A 15366-nucleotide genomic window follows, 5' to 3' on the forward strand; every position below is an offset into this window, starting at 1 on the left:
CTTCAATTGTTACACAGCCTGGGGTTTGTAGTCAACTACCAGAAATCTCAGATATACCCCAAACAAGAATTGAGTTTCTTGGGAGCAATTTTGGACACAGTACGCAGCAAAGCGTACCCATCACATGAGAGGAAACAAAAGTTAACCTCGTTGGCAGACAACCTATCCAGAAAAAAGTTCGTTTCAGTCCGCATCTACAAATCATTGCTCGGAATGATATCATCGTGCATTCCGCTAGTCCCAGATTGCAGGCTCCATATGCGACCCCTGCAAGAGCAATTGGACATACAATGGACACAGGTCCTCGGCTCCTTCGAAGACAAGATTCGCATAACGCCTCTAATGAAGAACACTATGAGGTGGTGGGCGACTCCAACCAATTTCTCAAAAGGGCTGTCTTTTCTTCTTCAAACACCAAGTTACATAGTAACAACGGATGCCTCTCTCGAAGGATGGGGTGCACACTGCCAGGACCTGCAAATCAGCGGAATCTGGAATCAGCAAGAGAGCCAGCTCCACATCAATTATCTAGAACTCAAAGCAATACACTTAGCTCTAAAAGCTTTCTTGCCAAAGATACAATGTTCAAGCGTCTTAATCCGGACGGACAACATGACCAGCATGTTGTATCTAAACAAGCAAGGAGGCACAAGGTCCCTACAACTCTCGCAGCTAGCCCAACAAATTTGGACATGGGCCATCAAACACAATATTTCACTAAAAGCGGAGCATGTGCCAGGACAGATCAATGTTCTAGCAGACACCTTGAGCAGGACAGTAATTCCTTATCACGAGTGGGAGCTAGACCAGAAAACTCTCAATGGCCTGTTTCTATTATGGGGCAAACCAAACTTAGACCTATTTGCCACTCTCGAGAACAAGAAATGCCAGTTCTACGCAAGTTGGCTTCCCCAAAAAGATTCGTGGGGGAATGCGTTTTCGATGAGATGGTCAGGAGTTTATGCCTACGCTTTTCCTCCGATCCTGCTCATTCCGAGAGTCATCAGAAAAATGAAGACGGAGGGGTGTCGACTTCTACTCATAGCTCCCAGATGGCCCAGACAAATATGGTATACGGAGCTCCTCATGCTCTCCGAACGACCACATCTACCACTCAGACAGAGTCCGACTCTTTTAACGATGCACCAGGGACAAGTCACACACCCACATCCGTCGTCTCTTCATTTGTCGGCTTGGCTCCTGAACACAATGAATACTTAAATCTCAAAATCTCCCCAGAGTGTAGAGACATCTTAGCAAAAGCTAGAGCTGACACTACCAACAAAACCTATAGACTTAAATGGAAACGGTTTTGTGTTTGGTGTGCAGCGGAAAATATACATCCTTTATCTTCTACTCCGGAACAGATACTTCCATATCTCCTGCTCCTGGCAAAATCAGGACTTGCATATTCTTCCATACGGGTACATCTGGCAGCAATCTCCAGATACCGCAGATCACCAGATAGACTCTCTTTGTGTTCCACAAGAATTGTCAAACAATTTATGAAGGGCCTTTTTTGGGTCTTCCCGCCAATTAGGAAACCCCCGCCTCTATGGTCATTGAATGTTGTGTTGATGCAACTCATGAAAGCTCCTTTTGAGCCGATCCACAAAGCCGACCTAAAATTCCTCGCATGGAAAACAGCGTTACTGTTAGCTCTTACTTCGGCAAAAAGAGTCAGTGACATTCAGGCGTTCACCATCAAACAGCCGTTCCTCCAGTTTACAAACTCAGGTGTCATCCTGCGGACAAATCCTAAATTCATTCCGAAAGTTCCCTCAACATTTCATTTAAATGAACCAGTCATCTTAAAAACCTTTTTTCCAAATCCGCAAACAGTGGCGGAAAAAACATTACATTCTCTCGATATTAAAAGATGTTTAAAGTTTTATCTACAGAAAACTCAGGCCATCCGGCAGTCGGATCAATTATTTGTAGCATTCGGCGGAACAAAGAAGGGACACGCGGTGTCCAAACAGACTTTAGCAAGATGGATTGGCCTGGCGATTCAATTCTGCCATTCAAAAGCAGGAAAGCCGCTCCACACCAGGGTGAGAGCCCACTCTACAAGATCGGTAGCCACTTCAGCGGCACTCTTTGCAGGTGTACCACTACATAGCATCTGTAGAGCAGCAACATGGTCCAGCCAACACACATTTACAAGACATTACTGTCTAGAGGAGACCAACCAGGTCGATACAGCAGTGGGACAAGCAGTGCTGAGGCATCTATTTCGTTAAGGTGAGCCTCTTACACATCCCACCACCACACTCGAGGTATGGTCATTAATGGTTCATTTTCTTCTACTGTTTAACGTGTCGTATTCTCCATAATAATAGCATAAACTGTGTCAGGATTTCTTGCCACACACATTTTATTGCTTTTATATTCGTATGTTTGTGAATATAAATATAATTATATGTAAGTGCATATTTAAAACTGAACTAATGTGAATCACATCACGTATAGAATTACGATGGAATTACAGTCAATGTAATTCAGTAAGTAAGAAAACATTACTGCTCGTTACTCGGATTCAAGCATGTGAATCTATGAAAGATCCAATACTGGAGAAGAAAATTAGTTACTTACCTGTAACTGCAGTTCTCCAGTATTGGTATCTTTCATAGATTCACATGCGACCCACCCTCCTCCCCTCAGAGGCTCCCCTATTATACAGATATTAAACTTCACACTCCTAATAGAAAATCTGAGGGAATTCAGCCTCTGTTGGGAGTGTTTGGGAGGGGCTGAATCCTGATTGGTTGATACTCAAGTTTGGGTCTTTTCACAAAACAAAGTGGATAGACTGTAAAATACCCTATGAGACCTACTTGGGCCTACTGGTTTTATTTTTACTGACTTACTGCTTTTTATATATTTAAGTTTACCCTGAGGCTCCCACCTCGACGACGGGGATGATTCAAGCATGTGAATCTATGAAAGATACCAATACTTGAGAACTGCAGTTACAGGTAAGTAACTAATTTTCTTGTTGCCAATTTTTCATTGCAAGAGTTTTTTTTTTATTTTTTTATTTTTAAATGCACCTGTAAGTAAGCCCGGGCAAGATTTTTGTTACCTTTCTCACCTGGGATAATGTGTAATTTCCACCATTTTGTGTTACTCATTTAATGCAAAATTTCGGAATTACTCCTGGCCATGTAGTAACAGACAGTGGGAGTAAAAATTCTTGGGTTTCTTCTTTGCACCTTTTTTTTTTAGCATGAAATGAGTCCTAAATGGGTGTGAAGGTGCATTTTGCACTAACCCATTGCACTAAACGCCCAATTCCATTTCGCATAATTCCTGGAAAGTTTGTGTAATTACGCGAAAGGAAATTACATTTACCTACACCTCTATCTACAAGGTACCTATCAGACTTCGCTACAGATGACTCTTCCTCTCTTGACATTGCCGCATTTCTTCCACGGGTTGATGGGATCCTGGAATACATTTTCCCATTTCCGGTGCTGTCCTTGGAACAGTAGGTGAATAGGGTGACCACCCGTCCGTAAATTTCACGGACTGTCCGTAATTTCGCCCTGCTGTCCGTTGTCCGGGATGAAAGCTTTAACGGACGGCATTTCTCCGTAATTTTAGCCTTTCACCAAAAGGGCAACGGAGGGAGGGCGAAATTACGGGCAGATCAGTTTCCCCAGCTGGACTGGAAGGCAGGGAGTCTCCTGTGCTCTGAGGGAGGGGCAGACAGATAAGAATCAGACCTTATTGCCAGGGAGTCTCCTTCCCTAAAGACATGCAAATGTGCCCAACTGGTAAATCTGCAGATGCAAAAGGGCTTGAAAACCTGCATTGACTTTACTAAAAGGAGTCACTTGAAGTTTTCTGATGGCAAAGACATTACTTTTAGAGAGGTGTTGTAATGGTGTTCCAAGGTGAGCTGCGGAGTGTGTGGTTTTAATGGAGTGTTATACATTTTTTTTAGTATTAGGTATAAACTGTATATTATTCAAATCTGTATTTCAGAAGCACTTTTTTTTTATTTAACCAAAATGTATTTGCGCATTTTGTTGCAGCCTTTGAGTTATTGGCTTTGTTAATGTGTTTTAGCCATTAGCCATGTTATACACCAGAGTAGCTGCTGTTCAGCATGGCTTACAGTTAGTGGCATAGTGGTGTGGAGTGGAGTGGAGTAGAGTAGCATAGGAGCAGTGGCGTAAAGCCCAGTGGTGCAAAGTACAGTGCAGTGGGATACAGTGCAGTTGTTTAGAGTGTGTTAGCGTAGAGTGCAGTGGTATAGAGTGCAGTGGCATGGAGTGGCGTGGGACAGAGTAGAGTGGCATAGAGTGCAGTGGAGTAGAGTTGCATACATTAGAGTGGCAGAGAGAGCAGTAGCGTAGAGTGGTGCAGTGCCATAGATTGCAGAGTAGACTCACGTTGCAGGGAGTGCAGTGGCGTAGTGTAGAGTGCTGCAGAGTAGAGCAAAGTGCTGTAGAGTGGAGTGATGCAGAGTAGAGTGGCATAGAATGCAGTGGAATAGAGTATATTGGTGCAGAATGCAGTAGTACAGAGCAGAGTGGTGTAGAATATAGTGGCGGCCAGTGCAGTGTTGCAGAGTGTCAGCGTGCAGTGGTGTAGAGTGCATTGAACTAGAGTGCAGTGGTCAGAGTGGTATAGAGTACAGTGGCGTAGAATAGGTTGTTTCAGAGTAGAGTGCAGTTGCATAGAGTGGAGAAGTGCAGGGAGAGTGCAGTGGAATCGAATGCAGTGGCACAGAGTGCAGTGGCATAAAGTAGATTATTTCACAGTAGAGTGAGGTGGCTTAGAGTGGAGAGGTGCAGGTTATAGTGGAGTTGCATAAAGTGGCATAGAATGTGATGGCTTAAAGTAGTGTAGAGTGCCGTGGCATTGAGTGCAGGGGTGCAGAGTAAATTCAAGTGATGTACAGTGTATTGATGTAGAGTGCAGGGGCATAGAGTTGAGTGTTACAGAGTAAAGTGCATTAGCATAGAGTGTATTAGCTTAGAGTGCAGTGGCGTACAGTGCAGTGTTGCAGAGTGGCAGAGTGGCAGAGAGTGGAGTTGTGCGGATTAGATTGGTGTTGCCTAGACTGGAGTGGTATGGCGTGCAGACGAGCAGAGCGCAGTGGTGTAGAGAGGCATAAAGTGCAGTGGCATAGAGTAGAGTAGTACAGAGGAGAGTAGAGGCATAGTGTGAAGTAGCATAGAGTGCAGTGGCATAATGTGAAGTGGTTCCGAATAGAGAAGAGTGCAGTGGCATGGAGTGGAGTAAAGTAGAGTGATACAGACTAGGGTGCAGTGGCGTGTAGTGGTGCAGAGCAGAGTGGAGTGCAGTATGGATGATATGCTAACACACTGCCATTACAGACAACACATTTTTGATTGAAATGACCATTACATTTGCACAGATATACAGTTTTTCAAATCAAACTATACTGTGCACAGATGATGATGTGTGGAAATTGCATCACCTAATGCAATGATTTGTTTTAATCATGTAAAGGTGTTTGTTTCCAGCACAGTTCAGAATTAACAAAAATGTGCTTGATTTGTACTTCTAATTCTGATATATTCTGAAGTTTATTTAAATGTTGTCATGTGATAGAAAAAAATCTTTCCTAACCCCAGTATCCAGCAAGATTGTCGCATAAATCCTCTCACTTTGAAGTCAGAGAAAGGAAAGTAAACACTAAGTTCCCACCGAAGACAGAGCCTGACATTTGACTTTGTTCTTTGAATGCACAGCAAATATGATAAGATAAGAACAAGACTTACAGGCCTGTTTACAGAAAGGGAGCACTCGGCAGGATACTGTAAATAAGGTTTTGGCAAGGGAAGGGACGAATTCAAGTTGCATAGCCTAAAACAAATAAAGCCAGCAAATTGAAAGCAACAAATTGTGAGTTACAAACCACAAGGTCAATGGCAAGCAACGGGCAGAATGCATTCACAAGGAAGAACTATGAATTTACTTAAAGTGACAGCTGTGGGGTACTTTGTGGGGAAAGTCTAGTATTTTAGTCAATATCTTGCAGAGGTTTGGCTACATCAATCACCCAGGTAGTATGATGAGGAGACCTGGAGAGGTTTCCATGTTGCAGGATAGGTCTGTACACCCATTCTATCAGTTTGCCACCATTTCCTATGGTACAGAGCTTCTGGCACACCTCTTGTAGGGTTAGTGCTAGGTGGCAGATATGAAATAGGGCATTTAATGATTATTTAAGGTGGTTGTAAGTAAGGAGTTGACCGGGGTGAAGATGGTAGTCTGCCACAAGGGTTTGGAAATTTAGTAGCTCACTGTTCAGAAACAAAGTCCCCAATTTTAAGACACCTGCAACAGGCCACTGATGGAGTTGCTCTGAGCACAGCCATCCTGTGCGAGTGGGAAGGCTTAGCAAAGGTAGTGCAGGAGCATAGGGTTTCTTCGTGTCAGTTTACAGGTTCTGGCAAGGCAAGAGAAAGCTGTGCATGATAACCCCGGATGGTGATCCGTAGAATGGTCAGTAGGAAACAATGAGCAGTGCATTAAGCCTTCCTTAAAAGTCTTTACTGGTACACCCCATCTAATGCAGGGAGGTGGGCAGAAAATCAGTGAGAAACCCATTGGACCTGTGCAGCTAAATAATAGCATTCTATGTCCAGAAGACCTAATCCACCCGCAGTCACAGTTAGCTTTAGGGTGGAAAGAGCTCCTGATGGTGCCGCAGTGACCAAATCAGATGTGTGGCCTATCTGAAGAAGGAATGAAGGACGAGCAGGGGAAGGTTTGCAAAATAATACTATCATTGGGGTAGCACACCATCTTCACTAGTGCCACGTGGCCTTTACAGAAAGCAGAAGAGAAGACCAAAAAGCCATCTGGGCTTGGAGGGACCGTTCACTCTGCAGAGATTTTCATCCTGGAAATTAGTGTAAGAATGGTAGATATTAATCACTAGGTATCAAAAGGTAACTGGTTCCCAGTTCAATCTGAGATCTAATTGTATATGAAGGCGAAAACAGTGCCATATGTTAAAGAAACACTAATTAAATTTTAAAATTTCTAAATTTTGTTTGTGCAATTTACATCCCAAATATTTTGAAGATTCTATGTGTACTTGACACTTAGGGATAACCCAGATCTGTAGTTTGGCTTTTGCTCAATTTCAAAACCATATAAAGACATGGACAAAGCAGGCAATTGCCTTGCACAACCTTGCAAGGGGTCTGGCCCCTGCTCACCCTTCAAAAGCACTAACAGCAGACCATTGCACCAGAAGAGTTTGCCAAGGTAGATGGGTGTTGCTTGTTCAACCACTTGACAGTGCCCCTTCTGTTTCGCTCCTGTGTGCAGAGACAACTCCACAGGTACCCAATACCTTCAAATAGTCTTGGTGGACCCATCTTGTCTGATTTTAGGAATTGTCCCACCTTGTTCTTCTCTTCTTTATTTATCCAGTTCTTAACAACCCTTTGAATTACTTGCCGTGGATCTCCCATTTGATCTCAGTTTCATCCTCCTCTTTGATTATCTTTGATTAGTAGTCCGGGCTCCCATTTATGAGATAAATGTAGAGTTCCATTCATACACTCTAGTGCAGTGAGACTACAGACAAGTTATGGGTACATCACATCCTGACATTAGGTGTGAGACTGTCGCCCACACTATCTGCCCTGCCTCTTTAAAAAAAAAATTAGGTTGAAAGTCCATGGGCAGTTGGGGTAAGCCAGATGTTTTTGTTCAATTTGTTTAAACTAGCATAAGGTTAATTACCCTAATGTGTCCCAAACTGTTTGCCAGGGGTTTTAAATTGTTCAGAAACATAATCAAAATGTTGCTGTTACTTTCTTTTCAGGAAAGATCGGGTAGATTTGGGTAGGGGTGATGGCCTTGCTGCAGTACTGAAGGGCATTAATTTACTACTGAACAATGACGTAATGTGACACCTGAATGTAGCATACCAGGAGGCAATCACAAAAGGTCCACGGTGAATAAATAGTGCTATGTTAAAAAAGAGTAAATAAATGCACTGACAACATAGTGAGGCATGGCCTCTCTTGGGTGTGTCTGTAAAACTGATGTTTGTTCTTAAATTTTTGTCCTGAATTTTGACCCTTTGTCCTGAATTTTTGTCCTGAATTTTGACCCTTTGTCCTGAATTTTTAACAGTCCTGTCCAGAATTTGCCTCAATGTCAGGTGGTCACCCTATAGGTGAATGAGTTGCACCATTCCAGCAGTGACCACACCCGAGTCTCCAGAGGTGGGCGGCCCTGAAGCCTGGCTCTGGCTCAGCTCGAGGTCCTGTTGGAACCTCGAGCCCATAGCAAGCCGAGTTTTCATGTGGCTTCTGCCTGCTACGCTCCCTGCGCCCCGGATGTGGCGTTATGAGCAGAGCTGCCGCCGTAGGAACTGGTAACCGGTTCGAGTCTCGGCATCAGCTCAATATTCTGTGATTCTAGGCAAATCACTTAATATCTCCCTGCATTTAAAGTAGAAGCGTGACCGTGTGTAATGCGACTTATTAATTTCAAAGCTTCCACATGCAAATACACTTTTTTTTTTAAGAGTCTGTCGTATTTTACATAATGTTTATTTTATGATTTACAAGGCATGCTCATGCACGGGCTCTAAGATCCTGGCCAGTCCGTCGGATGGGCTCTCGCTCGGCTCTCCCGGTTAATTCGCAGGCTTGCCCACCTCTGCGAGTCTCCAGGCTTCGCGCTACTCTGGTTAAGCTTTCAGAAGTTCAGTACTGGTAAGACTTGAAGTCTTCTGTCTGCTTTACGAAGTAACCAGGGAAGCACTACTAAGACGGGTTGGAGCCCTGCATTTAAAAACAAAGGAGTCTTTTAGCCAGAAGAGGGCGGCAAAATCCGTGTTATTGATTCAGGCGCTTTAAGGCTTTATGGGGGTCATTACGACCTTGGCGGGCGGCTACCGCCGCCCGCCAGGCGGTAACCGCTGTGCGGCCGCCAATGCGCCCGCACTCACGCGGTCCCCATTATGACATTCCCGCTGGGCCGGCAGGCGCAAACCAAGTTTGCGCCCGCCGGCCCAGCGGGAATGAGGCCGCAACATAGGAGCCGGCTCCTAATGGAGCCGGCGGTGTTGCGGCCGTGCGACGGGTGCATTTGCACCTGTCGCGCTTTTCACTGTCTGCTATGCACCCAGTGAGGACCATTTCCCAGAGGAAACAAGGTATATAAACAGAGCCACACTCCTCTTCACTCTCCAGAAATGACCGACCTTCAAGGAGAATGTTAAACACCCATAGGAAATCCACTCGAAGAACATAATATTCCGAATAACTATTTGGATCTCCAGTGATGGCTTGCCCTATTGATGGCATCCCCATTGGCAGTGTTTTGTTTGAATAACCCATAATGGTGACGATCTTTCCAACAGCATCAGTGACTAGATTCATCGGCGATCCTTGTGACCTTGGAGCGTCAAGCGTACCGCTATCCAGTTTTCTCTTTAGGTCATGCCAAGCTGTGCAGTTGATGGGAACGCTCTTATCACCATTAATAAAGGGAGACTCCATTGTGAGACCAAACAAAAATGCAGGATTCTGCGGTATGAGCTGATATTTGAAAGGACAGGGTATCATGATCCTGACTCAGTTATAGGCTCAGCTATAGGAGAAGGTCCCCTGCTTCTTCTTCATCTGCCCCTCTGGTCCATGAAAGCTGACTTCTTGTTGCAGCTAGCAGGAAGGTCTGCGCACATCTGCCATTACCATGAAGGCAGCAAGCACATTCTTTCGAGGTATAGGAGGCAAATCCTTCCCAGCAGTCTACAAAACTCTAGTCCTCTTCATAGGCATAAACATGCAGCAGCTAGCTACATGCTTTTGCTTATAGATTTTGACACACGGTGAAGACACATTAATCCTGATGCCTGAAACTCACGTTTGAGACCTGATGCGGGACATTACACAATGTACCTCCATCACAGTTTATGCATGTGGTTGACACAATGCATTACATGAAAACTGAAGCTAAATCTCTGATGGCAGCCATTAGTCTTTGAAAAAAAAAGAAAAAAAAGCCACACCACAAAAAACGGACGCGCACTGGGCTCTGCTCAAGTTTTGGCAGCTGTACAAGCAGTTTCAACACTGAAGTTCTAATTACCAGTGAAAGGTGCATTAACTCCGAGAAGTGGAAACAATACACAAACAGTTGTAGAAGAAACTCCTGCCAACAACTCTGACAAACCAAAAAACATCTAATGTTCCAACTTCTGATACAGAAATTGAGCTAGTACCAATATATATCTAAATAGACAAAGACATGCATTTCCATCATTCCTTCTGCTTAAGCAGGCCGGGAACAAGAATTCTACATTTGTTAATAGATAAATGGATATAAATGCAAGATCCCAGCTTCACTAGATAATCCAGTAGCTTCATCAGGGACTCTTGATGTGCAAATCCATCCTCAATGTCCCAGCTTTCCTGCTCGTTTTCAGCTAAACACTAGTGGGCTGATTCACAAAACTAAATTTGCTCATAAAGTGTCTGACCTGATTTCCCTTTTCTACACCTGTTAGGAATCTACAATGGCATTCCTGTCAGGTATGTGTGCATTTATGTGGCTGATGTTCTATTTGAACAATGTAGTTGTAGAACATATGCCTGCATGTGGTATTTGTAGAGTGCGTACTTAGCCAAAAGGTAGCAGAATGCTGTACAGGGTCGGCGACAAGCATTCAGTCGACTAGTAGTAGAAGATGTAGCAGGTTATTGGACTGTTAATTCATTGTGATATAGAGTTCTATAAAAGGTGCATCTTCACTCTTTTCTCTTTTTCCAAATTGGAACAGCATTGGTGCGGTCCTTATGGATCTAGGGATGCTGTTGCAGATCCTGGATGCCTTGATTTTTATTTTTTACACTTCTCAGTCTCCATTCTGATGATGTCCTGGCTGTGGATGTGCTGAGAGCCACCAGAGATAGTGAGCTTGTCTGCAAGATAGGCAGGGTGCTGGACATGATGTCTTTCAGATAACGGTTCTCAAAACAACTTGATGACCAAAGAAAAGTCCTCGGATCTGGCATGTTGATCCTTCAGTGGAAAACTTTGGTATATGCCATACTGCATGTAAAAATAGAAACACGCTTGTCCATGAGGCCAAAACAAGCTCAAGCAAAACAGTTGTAAGATGGAACCACGCATGCCATTACCATGCATGCTTTTAGAACGCGGCCAGTAAAATGCAGGTACCATTACCACCCAGTATTTTATGACAACTATGCCTGTACTACGCATGTCTTTACATCAAATTTTATTGTAAAGGCATGAATGACAAAAGTCATGTGTGGTAAAGGTTTTGCACATAAAATTAAGTATTTTACAGGTAAGTATAAACCCTTTTAATGTATATGTAAAGTGTTTATTGTTTCCTGTAAAATACTTGCATTTTCGGGGTAAACGCATGCATGGTAAAGGCATATGCTTGGTAAAAACAAATGTACAGGTAGATACAAACCGTGTATATGTGTAAATAAAGGTGTGTATATATATATATTAAAGTACCCTTACAACTCAAAAACCCCATACCACCCTAAAATTACCCTTGCGACCCAAAAACCCATACCCACCCCAAAATTAACCTTGCCACCCAAAAGTCCAAACCCACCCTAAACCCTAGAAATTCCTTGCCACCCAAAAACCCATAGCCACCCCAAACTCTAAAAAAAAAAAAAAAATCCCTTGCCACCCAAAAGGCTATGCCCCCCAAACCCTAAAAAATCCCTTGCCACTCAAAACCAATACCCACCCTAAAAAATAATTTACTAACATATAAACACTTACTACTTACCTGCAAAGTACTTAAATTTACTAGAAAAACCTTTACCACGCATATGCCTTTACCATTCATGCCTTTACAACGAAATTCGTTGTAAAGGCATGCGTGGTAAAGGCATAGTCGTTGTAAAATCCTGTGTGGTAAAGGTTATGCATAGTAATGGTGCCTGCGTTGTAACGACCGCATTGTAATGGCACTGCATGATAACAGTCAAGTTGTAATGGCTTTTTCCAGCAAAACATCAGCTCAAAACGGTTTACATTTCTTGAATTTTAATGTTATTGAACAGACTGCTAAGCTTCCACCTAATACTGTATCTCAAAACCCATACAGATAAAAACTTCACCATTTTTTAAGGGAAAAATTGGTGAAATCAAAAATCACTGGTTACCCAGTCACCTGGTCATCCACACAGACTTGGAACCCACAGAGAAACCTATGGCTGTGTGAAGTAGGTTCAGAATAGCATCCCAAGAATAGGTGTGAAGCGCCAATGCAGAGCTTAGGCCATCTGCCCACCTAATGGGTCCCAGTCATCCACAGCCATCAAAGATGTGTTCATCTGTGATGTAATTCTGACCAAATCTAATAAATGCCTAATTCTTGTGAAGAGTGGTCGTGGAATCCCGATCAATGATCCAGAGTCACCTCTCTGAGCCGCAAATGAAACTGCAAACTGGATAATTACTGCTGCCCCACAATGAAGGTAAAATTCTTAAATCAAACACCAATCTATAAGAGATTATCAGCTTTAAGTTCTAACATATCAATAGCTAGATCTTCCGCTTGAATTCATCAAGGTGTCAATGTAGCCATATACCTGAGTCCCACAGAAAGTTATGGCCAGAAATGTCAAGTAGTTTAATAACAACAGTTGATCAGCACTCAAGATACTACTTCCTGATGAGAAAGAACACACCATTTTTCTGGAGCTGTTCCTCTTTACTGAGTATTGTCCTTAAATGTCCTACATGTTGCAACTCTCCAGCGCCGTGCATGATGCTTTGGTGTGCCAGTTCTGCAACTACTTGGGAGCTTAAAAGCTGAGTACTTTGCTTTGTATCAACTTACAGATGTAAATGGGTCAAGACCAAACATTTCCCACTTGATGCCAAGAAGTCTGTAAATAAGCAAAAAGTTATTAAAAGGCTTGCATGTATAATCATCTAACAGTAAGGGTATTATTTTAACAAATGTGATGCTGTAGAAGAAACCGAGACAAGGAAACTTTATTAGAGGTAACTAACTTTCTTTTTTTCATAGGTTAATTTTATTTTATATTGTATGCGACACAAAACTAGAACTTGGGAAGAACTTCTGATTAGCCGCCATCTTGAGGATGTCGCTGGTGCATCGAGTTAGAGCATGGAGGCCTGCTGGAGGTTTCTTCCTAAAATGCCTGTTAATAACAGTAGCTGAGGGTCTGAGTATTGACTCTATGCAGACTGAGGTGCTGTCACCTGCAGACATTCTGAGATTACATTATTTGCACAGTGCTCCACAATGTGGGGCTGGCCACTGGCTCTTCCAGCTTTAGTGGTAGCAGTTTAAAAATGCTCCGAGCATAGAAAATATTTTTATAAGAAAATAAAATGCCTGTTCTAATAATGTATTCTTAATTACTATAGGTTATTTTTTAGCACAACATATTTTCCTTAATATCTTTCATTCTTTACCGCTTGTGTAGTGATTGCAACAATTTCCTTTATTTCTTGTAACAGTTACACATTCTCGAAGGTTCAAGGGAACAGTGACATCTACTGGAAATTTCAGCGTTACAATCTGATCGTGGAGTACCACAACCGACCAGCAATGGCACCTCCCTTCATCATAATTAGCCACATCCACACCTTCATCAAACGCAAGATCCGCAAAGTAGAGTCCATGAAGATCAGACACTTCAGTGAGTAGCGCCTTGACATCTTCTCCTGGGTTCTGGCAGAGGGATATTACTGAAGCCATCTAGGGGAAAATGGAAATAGTCAAATACCACTCATTCTAGCGTCTACAATATATGACATCAGCGGTGGTAGTCAAAAATCTCAGGGTGAGGTGACAGAGGGGTGAAGGGGATGGAGACGGAGGGGGGAAAATAATTTTTTTTTTTTTAAATAAGTACCTTACCGCTGTCTCCGTCTCCTGCCTCCTCACGCTCCTCTTCCTTCCATGTGGTGTCCCAGCATTTACTGGGACACCATCACAGGCTCCCCAGCATGAAAGCAGCATCACAATTGGTCTGAGCGGCAGTCAGTGCCACTCAGACACAAGCGTGGGGTCTGTGCTGTCTCTCCAGTCCGGCTGTGTATACCGCTGTGTTGGAGAAACCTTCGTACGCATGTGTGTTTGCTCGACCCCAGACCGCCGGCCAAACACATGTCACTTAGTGCACTCTACCCCCCCCCCCCCACCCACTCCATGGCCCAGCCCTGCCCCTCCCCTGTAGTGCTGGATGAGCCAGCAGATGAAAAAGGAAACGATAGAAAACTATTGTTTCATTTTTCATCTCATGGCTCTTGGCCAGGGGGGCGACGCTCCTTCGCCATAGCAAAGAAGCTGCCCCTGTATGGCATATATTCCATTGAGAGGGGAGGGGCGAATATTTCTGTAGAATTAGAGAATTGAAACAAACTTATCACATATGGTGCTAGTGCTGCTCTTGGAGAGTCCACAGTACCTTAATGATGAGCTTAACGTAAGGCCATCCTAGAGATGCAGAGCAGGGTACTGCCTACAATGAGATCTGAATGAAACAAGTGCACTGCAAAATCACTAGCTTCCCAGGGGTTGCCGACCTGATCCTGTACATGGGCAAAGACCCGTTCAGTGCACAGCTGTCATCTTACATCTCGCACAAGAAGTCCTCTTGGCAGGGCTCCCCACGGGACTTCGTTTCCTCATGTACTCTCCTCTTCCTCACTGGGCACATTGGTCCTAGCAAACAGGCTCCAGAGCAGGTGGTCTTGGTTTCCCTGATGATATCCCCTCATCCAGCAAGGAGACTAGCAGGCCTTGGCCCCCAGTCCTAGTCACAGGCAGAAGTCTTGCAGAGCTTTCCTTCTTCACATAACCCGTCTGGTTGATTGGCAGGTGATCATTTTAGTCCATTTCTAGACACCAAATGTGACTTAGGGTCTTTGAAGTTTTTTGTTGGGGTTCTACTTCAATTGAAGTTTGCCCAGCTCACAAGAATGTAGCAATACACAAATCTGTCCAGGGGATTCCTCTACTCATGTCTTCACCAGGCAGTCCTGGGTTTCCCAAAATGGAACCCAGGGTTCTCCATGTAATGTACCAGTGCATGCACATTTGCACTCAGTGTATGGACGCAGTACACACACTATTCAGTACTGTTACCTCCATGCATTGTGCCCGCACATACGCACACTGCTAGCAAAACACATTCACCATGTGCCCACTGCACAACACTTTTCCCTTCATGTATTGCACTTTTCCCAAGGACACATATGACCCAGTACATGCACTCACCATGCCTGTACTGCAACACGCTGCTCTATCCCTACATTGCACCCTTCCCAGGCACACATCCATTGAGTGCAGTCACTACTCCTGCGCTTCACAGCACC

The 15366-nt window shown here is 43.8% G+C and overlaps 1 protein-coding gene across 4 annotated transcripts in view; it reads left to right on the forward strand.

Annotated features, from left to right (window-relative positions):
- LOC138246356 (transient receptor potential cation channel subfamily M member 4-like) overlaps window positions 1-15366 on the forward strand; it is a 250945-nt gene that overhangs the window by 219909 nt on the left and 15670 nt on the right. For all 4 annotated transcript variants that reach the window (XM_069200879.1, XM_069200878.1, XM_069200877.1 and 1 more), the window contains exon 21: window positions 13504-13685. In XM_069200879.1, the coding sequence (XP_069056980.1) occupies window positions 13504-13685 (182 nt within the window). The remainder of the gene's footprint in view (window positions 1-13503; window positions 13686-15366) is intronic.

The sequence above is a fragment of the Pleurodeles waltl genome, chromosome 7 (assembly GCF_031143425.1).
Source record: "Pleurodeles waltl isolate 20211129_DDA chromosome 7, aPleWal1.hap1.20221129, whole genome shotgun sequence".
Lineage (NCBI taxonomy): Eukaryota > Metazoa > Chordata > Amphibia > Caudata > Salamandridae > Pleurodeles > Pleurodeles waltl.